Source organism: Nicotiana tabacum, chromosome 21 (assembly GCF_000715075.1).
Source record: "Nicotiana tabacum cultivar K326 chromosome 21, ASM71507v2, whole genome shotgun sequence".
Lineage (NCBI taxonomy): Eukaryota > Viridiplantae > Streptophyta > Magnoliopsida > Solanales > Solanaceae > Nicotiana > Nicotiana tabacum.
Genome location: NC_134100.1, coordinates 39,978,447 through 40,004,750, shown reverse-complemented (window position 1 = coordinate 40,004,750; position 26,304 = coordinate 39,978,447). Strand labels below are relative to the sequence as shown.

At 37.9% G+C, this 26,304-nt stretch overlaps 1 protein-coding gene and 1 pseudogene across 2 annotated transcripts; one reads left to right on the top strand and one right to left on the bottom strand.

Annotated features, from left to right (window-relative positions):
- The first annotated feature begins 13,596 nt into the window (after positions 1–13,596).
- Positions 13,597–17,250, top strand: LOC107802690 (G-type lectin S-receptor-like serine/threonine-protein kinase At5g24080). 2 transcript variants are annotated; one of them, XM_016626230.2, is made up of 5 exons: positions 13,597–13,990; positions 14,353–15,719; positions 15,836–16,016; positions 16,131–16,584; positions 16,683–17,250. In XM_016626230.2, the coding sequence occupies exons 1-5, from the start codon at positions 13,737–13,739 to the stop codon at positions 17,019–17,021; spliced, it is 2,595 nt and encodes an 864-aa protein (XP_016481716.2). In that variant the 5' UTR covers positions 13,597–13,736; the 3' UTR covers positions 17,022–17,250. The 2 variants fall into 2 exon arrangements, with proteins under 2 accessions (XP_016481716.2, XP_016481717.2); XM_016626231.2 differs by having other exon boundaries at positions 13,856–13,990; positions 14,310–15,719.
- Positions 17,251–17,357: 107 nt separating this feature from the next.
- Positions 17,358–25,740, bottom strand: LOC107802685 (ABC transporter C family member 10-like; annotated as a pseudogene).
- Between the last annotated feature and the right edge of the window lie 564 nt (positions 25,741–26,304).

Here is a 26,304-nt window from a genome sequence, read left to right as displayed (position 1 = left end):
GCAAGACTTGCATCTTCGAGCGTAGTCCAAGCAATATTTTACCATCATTGGCGAATAATATCCCATCCTTTTTATATGAAAGTGGAGCTTTGGTCCAGACTGGTGTGACCCACATACACTAGAATGTGCTTCTTGCAAAGCTTAGAGTGCTTCATCTTCCCCTAAGCATCGCAAGAGTACTCCCTCGAATGACCTTCTATATAGAGTATCTTTGTAGTAAAGGAAGCGAGGTGCACGACGATGGATTTTAGTCCTTCTCCTCAGATTTTCTGAAAGTATCCCATAGCTTAAGTAGTCGATGATGGGCTGTCTCCATTCTTCCTTCTCAGCTTCAGAAATGACCACAAGATGCTCGAGTTCATTTTCTTCACTTTCACCCTCATTTGGTGGCGGCACTACCCATTTTTGGCAGATAGTAACTTGCGCTTGATTAGGTAGGGTTAGCGATGAAGCTAGGGCACTAAAGCATCATCCTTCTTGTTTTCTTTTCTAAGCACATGTTGAATAATCACATCACCAATCCATCCCATCAATTTCTTAGCATAATTATGATAAGGGCGTAGTTCAGGTTTCTTGACCTCGTAACTACCTAAAAGTTGATTGACCACTAACTGGGAGTCACTATAGACTTGCAATTGCAATTGCTTCATATCAACAGCCATTTCAAGCCCAAGTATTAATGCTTGATACTCAGCAACATTGTTGGAACAAATTTGTGTCAACGTAAAAGAGTAGGGCTGAACTTCGCCTTGAGAGGTGACAAATACTACGCCAGCACCAGCTCCTTCGCGATGTGCGGAACCATCAAAGTACATCTTCCATGGAGGTTGAACTTTAACGACCATTGCGTCCTTATCGGGTAGTTCGTCAATTAGCTCCCAGTCATCGGGTATCGGATGATCTGCCAAGAAGTCTGCCAATGCTTGTCCTTTTATAGCCTTTTGAGGGATGTACAAAATCTCAAATTGTTGAAAGTGGAGGTACCATCTCGCTTGTCGATCACTAAGAACAGGTTTTGACATCACGAACTTGATGGAATTTGCTTTAGAAACAAGACGAACAACATAAGCTTGGAAGTAGTGCTTCAACATTTGAATTGAGAAGACTAGCGCCAAACACAACTTTTCAATTGGCGAATAATTCAGCTCGTTTGGTGTCATCATCCTGCTCAAGTAGTAAAGAGAGTTTTCTTTTCCCCCTCACTATTTTCTTGGGCCAACAGTTCTCCAACAGACCTTTCTTGTGCTGAAATATATAGTATCAATGGCTTTCCAGGTATAGGGGCTGCCAAAACTGGTGTAACACCCCGGAATTTTTTTTTGAAGTACTTAAGTATAAAGCCCGGGAAAAGTTTTGCAAAGAAAATAATGTTTCATGGTGCCGGACTAAGCTTACGTGTTTGAGGATTGTAGAAATTCTTCGCGGCGAGCTTGCTCGCCGCAGCTCGGATTTTTTGGGTTGAACAATGCACAGAAAAGTAAAGGAAACTTTTTGGCAGAAAAGTGCGTTTATGCGGTCCATTATGCGACCGCATAATGGCCGCAGAAGTGAGAATGAGAGGGCCATTCTGGAAGCAGCTATGCGGTCGACTATGCGACCGCATAACTGTTATGCGGTGCATTATGCGACCGCATAACTGTTATGCGGACCGCATAGTGACCGCATACACACACAAATTTTTGATCATTTTTGTCAGCAATTATGCGACCGATATGCGGTCTGCATATCCATTATACGGTCGCATATGCGACCGTAGAACCGTTCCGGAGCTCCATTTTTGTGTTATTAAAACCCGACCCTACTTCATTAGATACACGCAAAGGGTCATTTTTGAGCAAATATTCTGATGTTTTAGAGAGAAGGGGGAGTGTTTTAGAGAGAGAGAGAGAGAAAAAACCCTAGGCTAATTATTCATCAAGTCTTGCTCAAATCTTGGAAGATTAACAAGGAAAACCCACAAGTTCTTCATCTAAGAGGTAAGGTTCCATACCCTAGTTTTCAATTTCGAATTTGGGTAGAAGATGATTGATTAGGAGTATGATTCTTGGGTATGAGAATATTATCTATACATGCATGTACCAAAAAGATTTGTGGGAAGATTGTTGAGCTTAAATAAGTAAGGATTGGGTTGTGTAGTGAAGGAAATCTTGTAAAAGAACCTTGTGGTTAAATTTGCATACCTAGTGTTTGATAAAATGCTCAAAAGAGCTTAGAGCATGAATATCTTCCTAATTGTTGTTAAATTTTGTTATGTCTCAAAATAGATTGGGATTGCTAGAATTTCTGAAATATTATAATAATTTAAGGAAAGCTCAATTGAGGTATGTTGGCTAAACTTTCTCTCTTAGAATAGATATCCATAATGTTTCTGTAAGATCAAGTATGATTGGCTCAAGATCCCTAACTTTTATATTCCGGGTTATTCCTTATAAACTTGTTTATTCCGAATGAGCCTTATGTCGAAAGATAGATGTTCAAAGTATGGTTTGCATATTGAAATGTTGTGGCTTTGAGTCATGTTTTAGATGAGAACTAGTACGCTAATTGTGTGAAAAAATCTCAATATTCTTAAGACTCGAAATTGCTCATATGTGTACCTAAAGTCTGGATTGAAAATGTATTATTGTTGATAACCTATAAAGGTGGTTGAAAATAAAATAAGTGAATTGGGATATAAAGTGTGGCCAATGTGCAAGAGTGAAAGTTATACTTGTGGCCAATGGTGCCAATAAAATGAAATAATGTGAGAAAGGTTATGAAATGAGCCTCGACTCAAATGTTTTAAAATGACTTCGAAAATAGAATTGCCTAAAATCTTTCGTACTCAAGTCATGCCATAAGTGGCTATTTTAACAAATACTATGCTTTGTGAGTATTTCCAATGTGTTTTGCGTTCTTACATATTCGTGAGTGGAAATTGTGTATTATCCTTTTGGGGGGAAAGTATTTGAAGAATAAATGATATGTTACTTGTTGATGATTTTAACTTGCGCATCAATTGCCAATTATATTACTCCATTTCTCGGAAAGAAATCTATTGTGCTTAAATTGTTCATTTCTAATGAACTTAAAATTGTGATTTCTGGAATATTATATGTATGTTGATATTTATGATAATGATACATGAGAGGGAAAAAATAAAAGTGTGAAATATCAAATATGGCCATCGTGCCTTGAATAAAGAATCTTGTGAATGGCCAAAAGAGCCAAGAAAATATTGTCGTTGTGAATGACTAAAAATACTAGTGGAGATTTATACAATGTGAAAGACGATGAGGTAAATATATTTACACCTATGTTATTTTTGTGAATTAGGATGAGATTGATGTGATAAAATTATTCCTCTTAATTGAAATTGAGATTTTGGTTGATGTCTTCAAATAAGACAGCCTAGCCGATCGGGTCGTGATCGGACTCCGTGCTAAACTTACGGTGGTATTGGTAATGATAGTAATTGTGGCTGATGTCTCTAATGATATGGCCTAGCCGGTCGGGTCGTGATCGGATTCCGTACTAAATTTACGGTGGTATTGATATTGACAATAATTATGCTCGATTCTCTAATGAGATAGCCTAGCCGATCGGGTCGTGATCGGACTCTGTACTAAATTTACGGTGGTATTGATATTGACAGTAATTGTGGTTGATTTTCTAATGAGATAGCCTAACCGATGAGGTCGTGATCGGACTCCGTACTAAATTTATGGTGGTATTGGTATTGATAGTAATTGTTGTTAATTCTCTAATGAGATAGCCTTGCTGATCGGGTCATGATCGGACTCCGTGCTAAAAGTACGGTGGCATTGGTATTGTGAACACTGGTATTGTGAACATTGGTATTGTGAACACTGGTATTGTGAACATTTGTATTGTGAACACTGGTATTGTGAACATTGGTCTTGTGAACACCGGTATTGTGAACATTGGTATTGTGAAAAATGGTATATCGGTGCTAATGTATCTCCCAACCAAAAATTATATATGAAGTCCGTATTTTGAAAATTATTATGTTTTAACTGAACATTTGGATATTGTTTATTGTGACTTGTTGTTTCTATGTGTTGCCTTTTCTTATATGGGCATTCTATTTTGAAAAAGGATTTTTAGCTATACATACTAGTGCTATTCGACAGTACTAACGTCTCTTTGGCCGGGGGCGCTGCATCTTTAATGGATGCAAGTGGTTCTACAGCAAGTGTCATTGATCAGTGATAGCAGTACACTCTTTTCAGTTGATTTGGTGAGCCCCACTTTATTTCGAGGTCAGGTATTTGTTTCTCATGTACTGTGTTTTGAGGTATAGCCGGGGCCTTGTTGCCGGTATTTCCATATTACTCTTCTATTATACTTAGAGGCTCCGTAGACAGGTTGTGGGTTGTGGTTGATAGTAGGAACTGAACTAGATATGTTGCTGTTTGGAAATCATATTTTTCATTAATTCTATAAGCTCGTAATATTTTTGAAATTATGAAGGAAGCTGCTAATGGGAATGAAAAAGGAAGTTGTTAATGAAATCTTTTCAGTGTTTGATTAATGGAGTACATCTCCTATTATTTCATGAATGAGTTTGGGTAGAATAAAATCTAACAGGCTTGCTCAGTCGGGTTTACTCGGTTGAGTACCGGTCGCGCTCCCCGAGTTTGGGGCGTGACAACTGGAGGCTTCATCAAGTAAGTTTTGATGTTTTCAAAGGCATTACTACAAGCTTGGTCCCACTTAAAAGGAATGCCTTTCTTCATGAGGCGACTAAATGGTTGGCACCTCCCAGCTAGATTTGAGATGAATCTCCTAAGGTATGCTAGCTTTCCTTGCAGACTTTTCAATTCATGAATATCGCGAGGCTCGGGCATCTTCAAAATGGCATCCACTTTGGCTCGATCAATCTCGATCCCTCGATGTTGGACAATGAAACCAAGGAACTTTCCATAAGTAATTCCAAAGGCACATTTCAATGGATTCATCCTAAGTTGGTACCTCTGGAGCAACTCAAACACCATTCTCAAGTCTTTCAAGTGGTCGCTCTTCTCCCTTGATTTTACCACCAAATCGTCAACATAGCATTCGACATTCTTGTGGAGAAGATCATCAAAAATACTCTACATAGCCCTTTGGCTAGTAGCATCGGCATTCTTCAAGCCAAAAGGCATTACCTTATAGCAATAAATACCTTTGGGGGTACGGAATGTAGTAAGCTTTTCATCTTTTGGTGCCATTCGGATTTGGTTATATCCCGATGAACCATCCATAAATGACATTGCCTCGTACCCAATAGTAGCATCGATCATCAGCTCTGGAATAGGAAGCGGGAATTCATCTTTGGGGCATGCATTGTTGAGATCTCTGAAGTCAACGCACACCCGAATCTGGCCATTCTTCTTACGTACAGGGACAATACTTGAGACCCATGTTGGGTATTTAACTTCGCGAATAAAGCCAGCTTCAATGAGTTTGTTAACCTCACTTTCGATCAAGGTTACCAAGTCCGTCCTAAAGCGCCTTTGGGCTTGCTTAACAGGACGAGCGCCATTCTTGGCTGCAAGGTGATGAACTGCTACTTTAGAGTCCAAGCCAGGCATCTCTTTGTAACTCCAAGCAAATACATCCTTCAACTCCTTGAGTAACTCGATATAAGTGCTTTCTTCAGTAATTGCTAGTAAAGCACGTAGGTATGTGGGCCTAGGTTCTTCATCTGTGCCAAGGTTCACTTCTTTTAAGGCATCAATCGTTTCCTTCACCCCTTCTTCAAGTTCCAGGGGAGCATCTTTCACATCTTCATCTTCTTGAGGGTCCCCATCATTGAAGGATATGTGATAACACGGTGAAACATTCTCCAATTTCTCGTCATTCTCCATTAGAGATGAAACACCATGCTCGCCTTGTGCAGTGACATGATATGAAGAACCCACACTTTCTTTGTCTTCATCACGTTCTTTAGTGTAGACCACAGTGTATGGCTTCACCTTTAGTACCTCATCACACTAAACCAAGACTTTTGTTTATCGCCTCATTCAAGAAGGAACCAGACTTTGGAAATCCTTAAATATCTTCTGAATTTTAGGCAAAGCGGGTGTTCTTGTATTTCGATAATTTCTCCGGAACTTATTCCCTTTCTTTAATGAACCCAATCTCTCAAACAAAAGTCTTCGCAGTTGATTCTCCAAGTCGATCAAAGACAGAAGGCTTGTTAGAAACGGCAGACTCATCTTCTACAGTGATATAATTGCTGCTCGCCCTTCTTATGGAGATGCGCACTGGTGACAGTTGCTTATATCCCAAACCTTCACCTGGTTGCCTCGTTGCAGCTTCTGATTGGAGCTTCCCTAACTTTGATGGCTCATTGGGATTGTATCCAGCTTTTTCAAATAGCATGTAGGCGTTAGGATCAAAACCTTCATTTGTTCGCTTTGTACGGAGTGCCCCATTCTGCAAATAATTTTGGGCCACAAACCCTGCAAGTGGCTTTGAGGACAACTTTACTGCCTCAATTCGTTTTACCGGAAGGGTTAACTCCTTCAGCATATTAGTTTGGAGATTAGATGATTCACCTTCATCTTTCTTCCTTTTAGGGACATATTAGAGCGCAAGAGTTACTTTCCTGCCATAAGACACAATATCCCCTTTATAAAGTTTATTCGAGTTAGGTTGTACCTCCTCAGTAACAGCTTTCGCTTTATCAGCAGTCACCTCAGCTCTTTTAGTTGTGGGCTCGTCATTCTTGCTTTTCATGACATCATCAGCTTTTAGATCCTTCACAATGCGGTTCTTCAAGTAGAACTTTGCATCGGCGAAGTATGACTCAGCCTCGGTGAATGGCTCATCATCAGCAACTATCTTTTTCTCGACTTCACCCTCATAGTATTTTAAACATTGATGGTAGGTAGATAGATAGAACTACTTTATTCTCATGTATCCAAGGCCTTCCAAGCAATACGTTGTATGAAGTCTTTGCATCGATCACATGCAGCCATGCACTTGATTGCATATCTTCGATGGTGATTCCCAACCTGATTGCACCTATGGCTCTTTTCCCCCTTAGTTGAATCATTGGATCATCACACGACTTTCCAAGAGTTCGTTTATGGGGATACCAAGTTCTTTCATAGTGCGAATTGGCAAGATGTTCACTGAGGATCCTCTATCAACCAAAATTTAGTTTACCCTTTCATCACGCATATAGCCAACCAGGTACAACGGGCAGTTATGAAGAGTGTCACCTAGTAGAAGATCGTCATTTGTGAATGTAACTTTTTCTTCACACGTGTTAACTTCTTGAGAAATAGACTCGATGAGCTTTTTGAAGATGGTGCCAACGGTAGTTCATCACTCCTTTCTTCCCCTTTATTAGCATTGCAACAAGAGGCCTCAATATCGTCACGGGAAATCTTCATGTGAAACCAACATGGAAAGAAATCCTCCAAGGTCACTGGATGTCGTGGCTTTTGAGGGTGGCGCGCCTACACTTTTTCTTTCTTCAAACGCCTAACTGGATTCTGTTTCACTGGTATTTTTACCATCATCTTCCTTGTTGGTTGTTCTATTGATTCTTTTCGTGGGCTCCTTTTGTGGCGCCTACGACGAGTCACCAACGTCCAACCTTCATCATCATCAGGTTGATCAACTTCAACTTTGTTGTTCTCCAGTAATCCTTAATTTTTACTTTCTTTAAAACCACATAATTCATCCGGATTGAATGAGCCAAAGGTGATAGAGACTTGGTTTTCGCTTGCTTTCTCATCTTCAATCACAATATTCTTTTCACGAGCCAAGTCCATAACTTTGTCCTTGAAGACAAAGCACTTCTCTAGAGGGTGGCTCACAAGTCGATGGTATTTGCAGTAATTTGGGTCATTCGTTTTACCAGCTTCATTTGGCCGCTTCATCTCCAGAAGCTCAATGAGATTTAACTCGAGGAGTTCTTCAAAAATTGCTGGCACATCAGAATCCATAAATGGGTACTCCTTCTCTTACATTTCTTTTAGAGTCAACTTTCCACTTGGTTTATCTTGAAAAGAAGTGGATTTCGTACTCTGCTTCTTGCTCGCCTTCGTTGTGAACTTCACAGGTGGTGTGTTGACATTCATAGCTTCTTTGTTTTCAGATTTGGGTGCAAACTTGCTCCATTTCCCGACTTCTTGCTTGTCGTTCCCTTTGCGAGGCTCATAGATAGGCAGCCTTTCATTTCTAGCGGAGGCCATACTTAACTCCATGTCATGGACATAAGTCGCAAGTTCTTCAATTGTGCTAGGCTTGATACCTTGCAAGATATAGCGGAGTCCCCAATTTATGCCTTTGATGCACATCTCAATGCCAGAAGCTTCACTAAGCCTGTCTTTGCAATTGAGGCTTGCATTCCTCAAATGATTGATAAAGTTGATAACTGGTTCACCCTTCCGTTGACGAGTATTTGTAAGTTCCACCATGCTCACAATGCGCCTTGTGCTATAAAAGCGATTGAGGAACTCTTGCTCTAGTTGATCCCAGCTATTAATAGATCCCGCCTCGAGTCTGTATACCAGTCAAAAACATTTCCTTTTAGCGAGCGGACGAACTGCTTGACGAGGTAATCTCCATAAGTCCCAGCATTCTTGCATGTCTCAACGAAGTGTGCCACATGTTGCTTTGGGTTACCTTTTCCATCAAACTGTTGAAACTTTGGAGGTTGATAGCCAGCAGGCATCTTCAACATATTGATCCTTGCAGTATATGGCTTTGCGTATGTGAGAGAGGACTTGGTAACAACTTCGTACTTGCTTTTAATAGTTCCTTCAATGAACTCATTCAGTTGATCGATTGGAATCATCCCTTCAGATGAGACAGGGATAGCCTTAGCGGATGCAACTTGTCTCGGGGGAGAATTACTCTCTGGAACCTCTGGAGCTTACCAGGTGCATGGGTGGATTCTTCTTCCATCAAGATTCCCGCCCTATCTGTTAACTTGTCAATTCTAGCATCTTGATTTTGCATGCACTTGGTCAAGCATGCGATTGCTTCCGTCAAGTTTGCCAACTGCTCCTCCATAGATGAAGTGTTTGTCACCATGGCTGGCATGATTGTCGTGGACGATGGAGAATAGCATGGATTGTCACACAGATTAATCTTCGATTGGTTCACGCTATGTGGTGTAAGTGGGGAGGATCCATCATTTGAAGTATCAGCATTTTCCTTCACAACAGAGTACTTGGATCCGAAGAGGTCAAGCAGAGCAAGAGTTTTCTTGATCTTTTCAGCAACATCGCTTCCTCCTTCGGGTGCGTTTGTGGAATACCTTGCTCCTTTTGAGGATGAAGATCCGAAAACAGGGGTTGATGCGAATGGCACTTAGGGTGCTTGTTGTCCTAACGAGCTTGCTTTGCTCCTCGTAACTGGTCCAAAGCTTCCAAAGGTAACAGCGAGAATGCTTTCCACATCAACATAGAACCTGGAATTAGCAGCCTTGGTGGAAATTAAACTGGAGTTGATTTTCTTTGAAGCCATTTCAATGTTCTTGAATTTTGGTGATTGAAAAGTTGAGATGAGAGGTAGAGATTGTCCCACTGGGCATGCCAGAATTTATAGACAACAAATTTGCGTCGAGAAAATAATCGAGATCGAAAGATATTGCAACAATCGTAGTATTTGATTTCAAATTATATGAGTGTACAATCTCTATGAATCCTCTGATTCTTCTTTCCAATAGTAAATAAATCTAAGGGCCTTTGAGCTTGATCTTGAATATGTAGGTGTTGCCACGAATGATGATTTTGAATTCAACTAGCACGAACTTTGATTTGAACTCGTATTCCTTGAATCTTGATTTGTTTTTCGTTCTTGAGCTTGAACTTGATTTGTTCTTCGTTCTTGAGCTTGAACTTGAACTTGTGGAGGAATTTGCAGCGTTTGATCCACGAGTTCTTTCTTGCTTCTTGTTATAACTTCTGGTTATTTTTTTTGGGTATGAAGACCCCTATTTATAGTTGTGGGAGGGAAGAATTATAATAAGAACAAACTCTTTCTGACCAATCAAATTGAAGTGTGACAAGGCCGCATTTGATTGGCCAGAACATGTCACTTGCACACGTGGCGCAGTTTCATTGACCTTTTAATGTGATTGGCATGCCTTGTCATTTTGACATGTAGCATGATCATATTGGCTCTTCCGTTTGACTTGGCGTGCCACGTCATTTGACACGTGGCACCAAATTGGGCCTCTAGGAAGATGGCATCTTGGGCCTAATGAATTGGGCTCATTACTTGTAGCCCAATTAAATGGGTTAGCCCAATGGATTAAGACTTATTTATTTAACTCATATAAATTGGACATATAGAATTGATCCAATTATATTAGCCCATAATATTTATTTGGATCAAAATATATTTAATTTAAAGTATAGTCCAAATTATTTTATTTAATTTAAATTCAATAAATTTTATATGCCTACTATCACAATATTGTGGGCAATCAACAGTACATCCTCGCGACTGCTTCACCACCATATAAAAAAGGCTTTTTTTTTTTATTTTGATGACTAAACATATTGTAACTTTTTAAATTCTCCGTGCTTTGAGAGAAATGTGCGAAGAGATAATAATTTCTTAAGATAAGAATCTTGAAGGACGTTAAATTATACATACAATATTTCAAGAGATACCGCAATAAGTGTTGGAAGATGAAAGGAAATGAGGCGTTGAATATCCATTACTAAAGGAGCACTACTTTGGACTTCCAGGAAGGATCAGATAAAATATCTAAGTAATTATAGTCTTAGGGCTTAATTAATACTCTTGTGGTCCCAAATAGTCGTAATTAACGACACAAAAACAGCCGGAAGAAGCCTATATAAGTGTCAATCATTCATTTACCATTTAACTGATTCATTGTATTTACAGATTTATTTATTTACCTTTTTGTACAACAATGTTGTTGGGATAGTTTTTGATTGAAAGGGCAAAAGGGTAAATTTGTAAATTAACTTTCAACTTGAAGTATTCCCACTTTTAGTATAGTATGATGATGTGGTTATTGGCTTACCTAGCAGGTTGGGTTAGGTGTCATCACGACTAGTGAATTTTGGATCGTGACAGTTGAAAACTACAGTGTTCCAATCATCTACTATCATCTTGTTCATGGTAGTATAGGTCTTATATTTCTATTTATGTAACTTTCAAACAGATGATGTATTTTTTTCTTGCCAACGTTGTAATTCAAAATCTTATTTGCTCATTCTTGTACCATCAGTTATTGAGATTAGTTGAGTTAGTTTTCACATACTTATTTATTTTATTGACGTTATCCAGTTTATATGATAATTTGTGTTAATCGGCTTACCTATCGATTTTGATTAGGTGTCATCACAACTTGATCGGATTGAGTCATGACATATTTATATTGGCAGTATTATTTTGTCCTTTCGTTTTTCTAGTGTCTTTCTTTCTTATTTTCTTTTTATGTTGGCAAAATTCCTTTTTTTCTCGAATTTAATTACACATGATTTTAACATGTTACAAATTTGTTGGTGGTGCTTATGCATTTTTTATTTCAATGGTAGATGTGATAAACCATATATTAGCGGTACTCAGTAAAAAAAAAAATATACTGCTCATATATGAACAATATGCGTAATATATTTTGTTTAGTTACATGTACTATATTGTATATATAAATTCATAGATTTGGTATGTAATATGTATAAATAGTATATATCATATATAAAAAAATATTGACATTATATAAAATTGTCACAATATAATATACTAGAATATATTAAAGGCATAGTTACTAAAAAAAATAGAATTGTCCAGCATAAAAATAAATATTTAAAAGATATTTATTAGAATTCCTTGGTGGCAGCCTCATTAAAGAGGGGAGAATTTGTGAGATATTTTTCTTTTTATAATCTTTGAGATATTTCGGCAAGTAAAAGTAACAAGAAATGAGGTAAATCTAAAATGTCATGAAACTAAGCCTGAACTAATGACCCAACCTTACAAGTATTACGTTAGAAAATGCTAAATTAGCACACCATTGCTCTCAATGTCGAATTTATGTTCTCTTTAGAGTCTCAGAGACTTTTAGAAATGATCACTTTCAACGTAGATAGAAAATAGCACAAATAAAAGATTAAATTAGGGAAGATTGTTTGAGGTCAACATGCATTATGATGACTGATTGAGTTAAAAGTAACAAGAAATGAGGTAAATCTAAAATGACATGATACTAAGCCTGAACGGAAGACTCAACCTTACAAGTATTCCGTTAGAAAAGAGAAAATGTAGTAAAAGTATATAGATTTAATGGATCCCTTAATTAATGGGGTGGGTTACTAATACTAAAATTGGGTTAGCTATTGTATTTTATTTTTTTCTTTTTAAAATGCATAACTCTTACTAATAGATATAGTGGCTAAAAATTCTTTTTTTTAATTATGGTATCAGAGCCTCGTTTGTTTCTATTGGTTCTTGAAAGCTACCAATTTCCGCTTCTCCCTCTTGCATCGATTGATCTACATCAGATGATGAGCCCATGCGAAAACTAAGACCCATCAGTCCTTGTTGATGTGTTTTTTAATGTTGGACCTCTTATTATGTGATCCATGCTCTAGTTGCCCAGTCTTATGTGAGGGAATATCAAATTTCATATTAGTTAAGGAAGTGAAGTATAATTTCCTTATATTACTTGGTAATCTTCCCCTCACGACATAAACAATGGTATGTCGGAATAGATGTTATGCCTTTATGGCCCAACATATCCCAAAATTAGTTGTATTAGAAATATAAATATTAAGATGAATATATGATCATATAGATTAGACAAGATTAGAAATGATCACTTTCGACATAGATAGAAAATAGCACAAATAAAAGATTAAATTAGGGAAGATTTTCTGAGGTCAACATGCATTATGATGACCGATTGAGTTAAAAGTAATATGAATTGAGGTAAATCTAAAATGACATGAAACTAAGCCTGAACTAAAGACCCAACCTTACGATAAAAGTATTACGCTAGAAAAGGCTAAATTAGCCGGCCATTGCCCTCAATGTCGAATTTATGTGCTCTTAAGAGTCTCATAGACGAATTAAGGCTTTCAACTCCCAAATAAGAAATCTTTTGATGCTATACAAAAGAACACCAAATAATTCATAAATGACCACTTCTGAATGCAGAGTTCAAAGCTAATTACCATAAGAAAAACTTCCTACTTTTTTTCTTTTTCTTTTTGCAGCATACTTTACACAGCAAGCTAAAAGATATTAGCTTGAGAAGAAGGAACTATAGTCCTCTTTGCATTCCTACACTGTTGATGACATAGGTGAGAATGGGGGAAAAAAGATGGATCTTCATTAGAATACTTGGTTTTTCATGAATGAGAATTTGGAGCTCACCCATTTGTTGCTAATGATAAAGTGTGAAATCAAGAATAAGTGCAGTCCAGTTTTATAAGTTCAATGATTCAGTGCTTTTATAGTTTGAAAGCAACAAAGAAATTGAATAAACACGTGGCGCCAAATACCAGAACCGACCATTCCAATAATTTGGTCATTTTTCAACGTTGTAGCTCACCAACCAACCACCATTGTACACTTGTTCTGAATTTAATCTCCACTTTACTTCCCAATACGCAACTACGAACTTTTGAAATCCTCTTAAAAACTTTTCTTCATCTACCAATTCCTTCTCTTTTAATAAGGACTCAAAAGACTATTACAATGTCAAGTTGATTTTCCTGAAATAGAATTCCACTTCCAAATTTTCACATATGGCTCCCTGTTTCCTCTACTATGCTTTGGCTTTGCTCTTGTTCTTTCTAATAGAGCTTTCTGGCTCTATAGTGTCTGGTCGGGTTCGCTTGGGTTCAAGATTGTTAGCTAAAGAGAACCAAGCATGGTTTTCTGACAATGGAACCTTTGCTTTTGGCTTCACACCAACAGCAGACTCTAATGATCACTATCAATTGGCAATTTGGTTTGCACAACTTCCAGGAGACAGAACCATAGTTTGGTCTCCTAATATGTAAGTGTAAACCAATGTTCAAATGTGATTAGCTTATCCATTACGAGTTGATAGTGTAAGATACTTTACACCGTATACAACTTAAATTCTTTACTTATTAGTAGGAATGTAGGATGAAAAATTTGCATGATTTAAATTGTAGCTTCTCTTTTCTCTTCATTAAGTGTTAGATTTGAAATTTTATGGTAAATAACAAGTTCTTGAAATGGCTCAAGTGGACATAAGTATGGAGTTGTAGATTAGAAATGTTATTCTGTTTCAAGACTAAGAAAAGCAGAAAATATTCCTCCACCTCTAGTTTTTAATCAAGCTTTTGCAGGTAATATAACTTTTTGGCCATTTTGTCTCAATCATCTAAATAGAAATTCCCCAGTCAGCAAAGATGCAATCTTGGAGTTTGACACCACAGGAAATCTCATGTTGATGGATGGAGACACCACAGTGTGGGCATCAAACACCTTGGAAGCAGGCGTCGAGTTGGCTGTCATGTCTGAAAATGGCAACTTCATTCTCTACAGCACCAACCTAAGCGTCGCATGGCAAAGCTTTGCATATCCATCTGATACTCTCCTACCTGGTCAACCCTTTACAGTTTCACTAGAATTAACATCAACAAAATCATCTTCTCATGGCGGTTACTATACTTTAAAAATGTTGCAGCAACCTACTTCACTAAGCCTTGCATTGACCTATAATGTGCCTAAGTCATACACCTCGTCGCCTGAATCTTACAGCAACTTTTCTTATTGGTCAGAACCTGAAATATCAAATGTGACTGGAGATGTTATTGCAGTATTGAATAAAGCAGGAAGCTTTGGTATGGTTTATGGCTCATCTTTACATGGAGCAGTTTATGTATATAAAAATGATGGAGATTATGGAGGCCTATCGTCGGATGTTTATCAAAGGAATTCCAATGTGCTATCTGTTCTTCGTCGATTAACCCTCGAGGTTAATGGAAATATACGTTTGTATCGATGGGATAATGATGTGAATGGATCAAGGCAATGGGTTCCAGAGTGGGCAGCTGTGTCCAATCCATGTGATATTTCTGGAATTTGTGGCAATGGGATATGTAATTTAGACAGAAGCAAGACGAATGCTTCTTGCACATGTTTGCCAGGGACTGCTAAGGTGGGAAATGATGTCTCATGTTCAGGAAATTCTTCAGTGACAGGGAAATGCGGACCTCAGCATGAAAACTTGATGTCTCAGTTCAAGATTTCTACTGTTCAGAAAACAAATTATTATTTCTCAGAATCATCTGTCATAGGAAATTATAGTGATAAAGGGACTGTGTCCAAATGTGGTGATGCTTGCTTATCAAACTGTGATTGTGTTGCTTCTGTTTACGGCCTTAGTGAGGAGAAGGCTTATTGTTGGTTACTCAGGAGCTTGGAATTTGGTGGATTTGAGGATCCTGTTTCAACTTTATTTGTGAAGGTTGAGGCCAATGCCTCAGCATCTGGAGCAAGCGGTAGCAGAACACCTGGGGATTCATCAGACGAGTCAGAGAGTATGCACGAGAAGGTTTTGGTACTTCCTATAGTCCTGAGCATGGCAGTTCTTATTGGCCTGCTCGGTTGTTTGTTATATATTAATATCCATAGAAAAAGATCCTTAAAGAGGACACTTGAGGGTTCTTTGCTTTTGTCAGGAGCTCCAGTTAGTTTCAGCTACCGCGACCTGCTAGGTTGGACTACCAATTTTTCCCAGTTACTTGGAACAGGTAAAGATATGAACATTTTATTACTTCTGTGCTACTAAGCACTCAAACTATGTGAACCCAAACACAGATCACTGGTTTCTTTAAGGACATAATTAGTAACAGTACTGTGTTGACAGGTGGATTTGGCAGTGTATACAAGGGATGCCTAAAAGATGGAACATTAATTGCAGTAAAGAAACTTGATAAAGTTTCACCTCATGGGGAGAAGGAATTCATAACAGAGGTTAAAACCATTGGCTCTATGCATCATTTGAACTTGGTTCGTCTATGTGGATACTGTTCTGAGGGAACTCAAAGGTAAGTAACTTCTTCCATTGTAATTTGTGAAGTATAGCATGGGAAGTATGTATAGGTGTTGCATCGTAGTCAGGATTAGCTCAACTTTCACTAAACAATTTCATTCTTTGGCAGGCTGCTAGTTTATGAATTCATGAAAAATGGTTCATTGGACAAGTGGATATTTCATTCACTTAGTACAAGAGATAGACTACTAGATTGGTCATCACGTTTCCGCATAGCAGTTGGTACTGCACAAGGGATAGCCTATTTTCATGAGCAGTGTAGGGACAGAATAATACACTGTGACATCAAGCCAGAGAACATACTTCTGGATGAGAATTTCTGCCCTAAAGTATCTGATTTTGGACTAGCTAAGTTAATGGTGAGAGAGCACTCCCACGTTGTCACTATGGTCCGAGGAACCAGAGGTTATTTAGCTCCCGAATGGATCAGCAATCGGCCTATTACTGTAAAAGCTGATGTTTACAGCTATGGTATGCTTCTTCTAGAGATCATTGGTGGCCGGAGAAATCTTGATATGACTTGTGATGCAGACGACTTCTTTTATCCCGGATGGGCTTACAAGGTATGCACTTCACTTGACACAATCTTTAATTTGACTCATATTGTTGCCTCGTTTCTGGCACATGTAGTCTTCACTGTTTTTCTCTTTCTTCTTTCCAGGAGATGACTAGTGGAACACCCGTAAAAGTTGTAGACAGGCGACTTAAAGGAGCAGTAGAAGAAAAAGAGGTAATGAGAGCATTGATAGTTGCTTTCTGGTGTATTCAGGATGAGGTTTCAAACAGGCCTTCCATGGGAGAAGTGGTGAAGATGTTGGAAGGATCGGTTGACATTATTATGCCACCAATGCCACAGACAGTTTTGGAGTTAATAGAGGAAGGCTTAGATCATGTATACAAGTCAATGAAGAGGGAGCTGAATCAGTATAGTTCCTTCTCCGTCGCTACTCATCCATCATCTTATGCTACATGCAGTCACTCCACTATCTCACCTAGATAGCTCAAGGTGAAATGGAGCTCATCTCAAAGTGTTGTTATGATTATGCAATTGCATATTCTTTGATTGTTCATTCCCCTTCTCCCCCATTCCTGGCTCAACCCCTCCCAAAAAAAAATCCCAAGGAAAAAAAGAGAGGGACAAAACCACTTTTGTATCATGTGTTTCAACAGCATCATGCACTTTGCAGGAACTCACTGATTGCTTCTCTTTATTCTTTAGTTTCACTCCATTCCTCTGCTCTCTTATTATTTCTTCTGTATAAATCCTTTTGTATGTGGAAAAACAGTGGAATGAAGGAATTAGAGGGAGATTTTTGTGTCAAAACACCTATAGTGATGTTCGAAAAGGTGGAAAGAATTTTCATTCATAGAACTGGAAGATGGTACATTCATGATCCTGTACCAGCATGCCTAGTTAAAAGTTTACAAAATGAATAAAACTGGTAAGCTAAGCTAGTAAGTTGCAGTTGCTTAGATCACTACCTACCAAACTTCCCCAGTTGCAACTGCCTACAGCAAGCTATATACTAACATTTAGAGAAAATTCCGAGCTCTTTCACTGTTGAATAGTCGAGGTGCGCGAGCTGACCTGGGCACCACCATTGTCAAAAAGAAAAAGTGTCCCGCTCAGTTTTTAGTCCTGATTCCTAATCTTGTTCTACATCAATTCCCATGCCAAAACTAGATAAACGTTGAGTTTAGTGATTCTCTCAATGGGCTAATTTGGGTTGCAATTAGGCAACATATGTGAAGTTTGATGCGCCACAAAACGTATTGCAGATATACAGTTGGCTTCAATGTGCTTTCGCTAAGTGATAATGAGACCAATACTCCTTGACGAGCTGCCCAAAGAGCGACCCTTCATTCTTCATCAGCTTCATAGGTTCATCATACTCCACTAGTTTTCCTGTATAAGCAACCATAAGTAAGTCTTCAGGATAACATTGTGGGATTAACATTATAACTAAACTTCTAAGCATGGAAGTATTGAAAAGTAAACAGATAGGTCTTACCATCACTAATGGCCAGAACCATCGTACAATCCATTACAGTGGGTATTCTATGGGCAACTGTAATTACAGTGCAGTTGGCAAATTCTGTCCTGATAGTTTTCTGCAATACCATATCAGTGGCATTGTCAATTGATGCAGTCGCTTCATCAAGAACCAATATCTTGCTTTTCCTCAAAAGAGCACGCCCCAAACAGAACAGCTGTCGCTGCCCCATGCTCCAGTTCGACCCACCTTCCACAACTGAAACGAGTCCTTGGTCAGGAAGAATCTACTTGTATAGAAGAATCAGACATGTTCAGAAGATTACCCAAGGAATCAAGCCCCTTCTCTTTTTCCTTAACTGCCTCACGTAGCTGACATTTCCCAAGAACCTTTCCCAATGAAGATAAAAATGACAATAAGTCATCAGAAAAATGCTATGCTATTTATCACCTGAATGCTAAAAATAATGGCTTAATGTATAGTAAGTAAAAGCTTATTACCTCCCAAATTTCCTGGTCAGTATGCTGACATAGGGGATCTAAATTGCATCTCACTGTTCCATTGAACAAAGTAGGATCCTGAGGTATAACCCCGAAACGGGACCTTAAATCATGAAGACCAATTTTACAAATGTCTACTCCATCAACCACAATCCTTCCACCTGCAGGCTCCACTAGTCGAAATAGTGCGCTGATTAGTGTACTCTTGCCACTGCCAGTCCCGCCAACAATACCAACTTTGTCACCTCCTTCAAATGTACAGCTGATCCCTCTAAGAACAAGTGTGGATTCCTCCCTATATCTTATCTGCTTTGAGGCATACTCAGTAGTATGTTCAACATCCCAAAAGAATGGAAATTAGATTAGATTAAGTTTTACCTGCAAATCTTGAATTTCAACTTTACCCCTCGAAGGCCAATCAACTGGGGGACGGTTCTCTTTTAAAATTTCAGGAGCTTCACTTGGTATGCGCATATACTGGTTAAGTCTTTCCACAGAAATGATATAGTTCACCAAAGTGCACTGATATTGAATGGAAGAAACAAGGGTCAAGTTTAGGGAAAGACCATAAGACAAAGCCATCCCAATAAATCCTGCAATAGCATTAACAGGTAGTCATTAGAAAATTTTGTTTTACATAACGATCAAAGGTAACGAGGAACCAGAAGTACCAGCTTTTTAAATCCAATTCCAAGCATAACAGCCAGAAGTACCAGAGCTGAAAGTCCCGGGAGGAAGTAAAACCATGCAAAGTGCTGAGGAAGCAAGAACAGTTGCACTTAAAGTTTCCAGCCGTTGAATCACCCACTCATTTGCTGAGAAGTTGTGGAAGAAGGGACTGGCATTCATATCAATTAGTTCAAAAGTTTTCACAAAAAATCTGTCTTCCTCTTTAAATGCCCTTATAGTCACAGCTCCAGCAATGGATTCTGCAAGATGGTTGGCCACAAATGATTTGGTAGTTCCGTTGATCCGCATCAACTCTTTGGATGATGCAAAGTAGTATCTCTGTGGAAAAATAGAATACAAAATATCATTATTTATCAGTTCGGCTGGAAGCACAGGATTAAACTTTCTAATTCTCCCTAATCCTTGGCAGAGAATCTCTGACCTATTAGAAACTGAAGTATCATGAAACTATTAAGTTTGTGTCCATAGTTATTGAAAAAGATATTAAGATATTTGTTAGGATTTTGACCTGAATTTCTGTCATATTAGGACTCTCTTTCTTGAACAAAGGAAAAAAACATCCACAATGTAGTCATTAAAGAATTTTGTTTAAGGGAGATTATTCTCTCAATAGTTTTTATATTTTTATACTAGTTTTTATATGTAGGTCAATTAACCAAACACCATTATAATATCCTATTTTTTAGTATATTTTCTTTATTGTCTGATTATCGTCCGCTAACTTTGTATTGTTAGCTTCCGCATGCACCATATTATTTCGATCCCAACAAGTGGTATCAGAGCCAATGGTTGAAGCAAGGTTGAAGACAAGTTCAAGGCGGGTTCAGATCAAGCAACAATCAATTTGACATATCCCAAAACAATATGTCTGAAATACTACATATGGAGACTTTCAACCCTCTATTTTCAACATTCCTAGTGCTGCATCTTTAAAACCAACATTTTTAACCGGTGCTTGCTTTTAATGCACGGAGTTACAATTTTAACTTATACCCGTGTTTAATCATGGCAAGCAGGAATGATGAAGATTATGTAAAGAAGGCAAATCAAGCTTTGTAAAAACAATTCAGGTCAAGAGGAGAATTGTTAGAATTTTGCGCTGAATTTCTATCCTATTAAGACTCTCTTTCTTGAACATAGGAAAAAAGACTCCTAAAAGTATTAAGTTTCCTTCATATGCCTATCCTTTATTTGGAAGAGAAGTTTTACACTTTTATAAATTGAGGATTTCTGCTTCTCACAACAACAATAGCATCCACAATGTAGTCATTAAAGAATCTTGTTTAAGGGAGATTATTACCTCAATAGTTTTTATATTTTTATACTAGTTTTTATATGTAGGTCAATTGTTCAAACCCCATTATAATATCCTATTCTTTAGTATATTTTCTTTACTGTCTGATTTATCGTCCACCAGCTTTGTATTGTTAGCTTCCGTGTGCATCATGTTATTTCGATCCTAACAATATTGACAAAGAGACGTGAAATTCAAATCTGACATTGAAAGACTTAAATGTTTGGATTTGCACTGACATCTTAATTCTACCATAATTAAAATTACTTTTCTTGGTGGAAAACAAAAAAAAATTCTTGGTGGAACAGAATTCTTGGCCGAAAATGTCTCTTCCATATTTGACCTCGAAGAGAAGTTTTGCATTTCGATAAATTGAGGCTTCTCCTCACGTAACTAATCCTTTTCTTGGAAGACATCTATAAATTGAGAATCCCTGCTTCTCACAACAGCAATAATATCCACAATGTAGTCATTAAGAAAATCACGTTTAGGGGGAGATTCATATTTTAATATTTTCTTTTATATTAGTATTAGTTTTTTTTAAATTTCCTCTCTTATAAATGTAGGTCAATTAACCAAGTCGCTTTACATGATAGTCTCATTTGATATGCCTCATTTATCGTCATGAAAGTTATTTTTGTTAGCTTTCGCATGCGCCAGGTTATTTCAATGCCAACAAGTGGTATCAAAGCCAATGGTTGAATCGAGGTTGAAGACAAGTTCAAGCGAGTTCAAATCAAGCAACAACCAATTTGACGATAATGGATTTTTTTATCAAAAAAGAAAAGTTCGGAGTACCACATGTATTGATAAAACTTTCATCCATATTTTCAGCATTCGTGCTGCTGCATCTTTAAAAGCAAAATATCATTTTTAATCCATGCTTATGGACTCCAATATTTTTAACATGTGCTCTCTTTTAACGCACAAAGCTCCAATTTAACCCGTTTCTATTTTCAATCATGGCAAGCAGCAGTGATGAAGGTTATGTGAAAAAGAATGATAAAATTTTGTTAGAAAAATTCAGGCCAAATAGGAGAATTGTTAGGATTTGTCCTAAATTCTACCGTAATTAAAATTAATTTTGTTGTTGGAAAAGAAAAAGATTTTCTTGGTGGAACAAAATTCTTGATGGAAGAGGCCTCTTCCATATTTGACTAATCCTTTTCTTGGAAGAGAAGTTTTTTTTTTTTTTAATAAATTGAGGTTTCTTATCACATGATAATAACACAACCCCTGCAATGTAGCCTTTTAGAGAGTTTTGTTTAGGGGAGACTATTATCTCAAAAACTTTATTTTTTCTTTTTATATTAGTGATAAATCATATGTAGGTCGGTTGACCAAACCATAATAAATTATTATGCCTAGTTTAATATATTTTTCATTTCGTCTAATTTATTGTCGCCTAAGGTTTACCTTGTTAGCTTCCGCATGACGCCTTGTTATTTCGATCCTAACACTTAAGAACCTTAAAAAGTGTATTGAGTGTGTGATTAAAGGATACAGAGAGCATAAATGAAAATATAACTATTACCTGTAAGCGAACGGCCACATAAACCATCGGGATGGAAACAAACAAAACTTGCCAAGTAACAACAGCTAGTACTGCAAGATTAGAATAAAAGTTTGTGGTAGCTGCAACAGCAAAAATCAAGTTGAATGGGATGTCAAGATCAACAATACTCAAATCTGATGAGACCTGCAATAATGGGATGGGGAAAGTGAAAATGTAGCAAAATTAGTTAGGTCCTTGAACATACTTATTATCATTTATTTTCTTGATGGTCACGTTTGAGATATTTACCCTGCTCAGTATCCTTCCCAAAGGTGTAGAGTCATAAAATGACATAGGTGCGCGGAAAAGAGAATTTAGTAGCCGAGAGAACAAGGATTTTGATGATTGCAAACCCAAAACAACTGTCAATAGAGATCTAGAGAGCAAACACAGTGTGGATGCAACTCCAATTAGCAAGTAAACTGAAATCAGTCTCAAAGTGCTAACTTCAGAATTTTCAACATTTGCGGCCATCCAGGAGTTCTGTAAAATCTGGCCGACCACAAATGCAAGTTGCGAGAGAACAGCCATGGCAAAGAACAAGTATCCCTTATTCTGATTTAAATACTGAACATAAGGCTTAAATCCACTGTCTCCAACTTCCCGCTCCTCTTGCTTGATCAACTGATCACCTCCTGACGTTTCGGGTTGTTTAGCAGTATCCTTATTGTGAATTTCTCTTGTACAAGTTTCACTTCTTGGTGAAGAAAAAACCTCTGCAACCCTTTCTGAACCAGCAGTCTCTTTGTGCGCACTAACCAAGTCTTGAAATTCTTTGCTCAATGCCAATAACTGATGATATGAAGCTGAGCGTAAAATTTCTCCATCTGACATTAACTGCAGATCAAAGTAGATATATATTTGATACACGCATGGTCATTATACACATAATTTCAGAAGATTGATTTAACTAGAGGAGAGACACACTAGAAGCAGAATATATAACAGACAATGACAAAAAACAAATTGGAGAGAGAACTTCATGTAGAAAAGCTAACCAGAACCACATCGAATGCAGGAAGAAAATCAACTTGATGCGTCACAAGTAAGACAGTCTTCCCAGAGAGAGCTTCCATGATGTATTCCTGCAAAGGATGAATTGAGCTTGAAAAATGGCAAGAAATGATAAGAATCACATCATTGAAGAAAGCGATGCTCACATTGAATAGGCTTGTAGCGGTATGTGCATCTACAGCACTGAACGGGTCATCCAACAGATATATATCAGCATCATGATACAGTGCACGAGCAAGTTGAATTCTCTGCTTTTGTCCACCGCTAAGATTGACTCCTCTTCCTCCTATTTCCGTGAGATCACCATAAGGTAGTAACTCAAGATCTTTTAACAGTGAACACTTCTCCAAAGTTTGCTGGTACCTCAGGCTATCCAATGGAGAACCAAACAAAATATTCTCTCGTATTGTTCCTGTCTGAATCCATGCTGATTGAGAGACGTAGGCAGTTGTTCCATATACTTGAACCTGCAGATAATAGAAAGTATTAAGGATCAGCCATAGACACTAAATTTTTCTCAAACTTTGAGTGAAATAAACCAAATTATCATTATGCCTGAAAATGAAAACTTTAATCCTGCTACTTATTACCTAACCAACTAGGAAAGAAGGAACCAGCCACTACAACTTACTGTTCCTTGTATACTCGGAACCTCTCCCAGAATTGTTGCCAGAAGAGTTGACTTTCCTGACCCAACTTCCCCACATATAGCAACCTTCTCACCCGGTTTAACCTCCAAATTAATATTTCTGAGTGTTGGTCGCGATGGATTCTCTTCCCATGAGAGATTAGCTGATTTGATGAGTACAGAATGATCTGTGCTTCTGATGTGTTTTTGTCTCAAATTTGCCATTTCCAGCTCAGATGCCTCAAGGAACCTGATAATCCTCTCAAAGGCAACCTTTGCTTGAATTACCATACCAATAACATCCGGAATTGTTCTAACAGGATCGTGAACCAGGCGCAAAGTCGCCACAAATGTAAAAACGTTGCTTGCGTTTAGCTGAATGCCAAAGAAATAACAAGTCCCAAAAGTAGCAGCAGAGACCAAAACAGGAGATGACCAAAAAAGGAAGCTATTGTATGATCTACGCAACTGAACTGCTGATAACCACTTTTCTTCTACTTGCCTCAAATTCTGGATAACATTTTTGAAATGGGCTTCCCATGCATATAATCTTAGAACCTTCATACTAACAAGAGCCTCTGAAATAGCTTTTAGCCTATCGTCTTGTGCAACCATCAACTTGGACTGGAACTTATGCTGTAACTTTGCAAGGGGAGTATTGCACAGCACAGTTAGTATAATCACTACCAAGGATGCAACAGTTGCAAGCTCAACGGTGCAAAAGAGAATTATAAGTGCAAAGCAGAGCTGGACACTTGTTGTCCAGGTCTGATGCATCCAAAAAGGAAACTCTCCAATCCGATAAGCATCCACAGTAACATAGTTCATAATCTCACCACTGGAGTGTATCAGCTTGGCTGAATTAGATAATCTAATTTGCTTCCTATAAATGGCCGCTGTAAGTAAAGATCTCACTTTTAGACCAATTAGTCTGCTCCTGAAGTACCACTGTCTTTGTGACAATGACTCCAAGCTCTTTGAAGTAAAAAGCAGAATGGCCAAGAAAAGTCCCTCATTTTTGAAACTTGCATTTCCTTCAGCAACCTTGATGAAGGCATTGAGAAGCAAAGGACCTGCTGAAAGAGTACTTATTTTCAGCAGTGCAAATAATCCTGAGACAATAATCTCTTTCCGGTGACATAAGACAATTGTCTTGAAAACTGATGGCTGGGAAGAGGGATCAACTTGTTTCTGTTTGTTCAATAGCTCCTCAAACAATAAGTAACATGATTCTGCACGATCTGCCTCACGTAATCCGGGTATGTCCTCATCCTCGAGAGTTTTCTCCTTCCCCTTCTTCATCAGAGGATTCAGCCACCAAAATGACATTTTACTAAAGATTCCAGCCTTAGCAAATGGAGTGAGGGAGCTAACAGAATTAGTTTTACCGATCCCATTGACAGCATTATTTAAGGGAGCATAAAGATCATTTCGAATGACATCTTCCTGCTTTAGCCCTTTATAGGTGCATAACAACAATAAACATGCTCCTAGGGAAGACAATACATCCAAAGCTATCTTCACTGATGCCCTTTTGTCAGGAATGAGAAAAAAAAGATAAACCGCTAGAAATCCCAGCAAACATGAAAGAAAGAACTGACAAAAGCCTCATAGGGGTTTTTGAAAAATGTTTTCCTCCAAGGCTTGTGGTACAACTTACTAATAACCATGTCATTCCGTGAAACAAGATTAGTAACCACCAGTGCAGAGGTAATGAACTTTGGGTTTTCATCTCCTTGTCTTCTAAAATCCAAATGCCAAAAGACAAATATATCAATCCTAGGAAGCCGTTAAAAATAGCAGAAATGAACTGCAAACGCGAAAACCCATGAAAGCGAGCAGGAATTTTGGTTGCTCTTAGGGATGCCTTATAAAACAGAGTAAATAGGAAGATGAGCAGAAGTATAACATCAAAACAAATGATCGACATATGATTGATACAGGATGAAGGATCTGTCATTGACCCAAAATCAGCACGGCAAAGCTTTACATTATCGTCCGAGCAACCAGGTGCCCCACAAAATACAGTCCAAAGGTCCTCCATTTCCTTGTCCAATTTCTTTTCCCTGCAAAATTTACTTTGAGTTTTATAAATTCATTTGAAAAGAAAATTTTCACCCCTTATGTCAAGTATGTCTATCAAAATCATTTATGCTAATGAAGAGACAATCTTGTTACAACTTACTAACCAATATAATACTCCATAAAGATTACAATAGTACTAACATTGTAGGAAGGAGGAGAAATGATAAAACTTTTTTATTTATGTATTTGAACTGGTAAAGGAAGGTAAGGAAACTTTTCAACTATTTCGCTAATTGAAAGACCATACCTAAACACCTTAGTCTATCTTTTATACGTGTCAATAAAACTGATCACTGTGAAAGAGCATCACTCTACCTCCGACGCTGATACTATAAGCTTAAGGTAAGTATGAGAAAGAAGCTGAAAACAAGAAAGACTCCATGAAAATGGGGAGAGTTTAATGAGTTTAGCTTTAATGCACTAATAGTGTAATAGTTATTACACTATCAAGTCATATTAGAGATAATTGCAGGTAACTAATAATACCAAGTTACCTGAAAAATAAGGTAACAAACCTGCTACA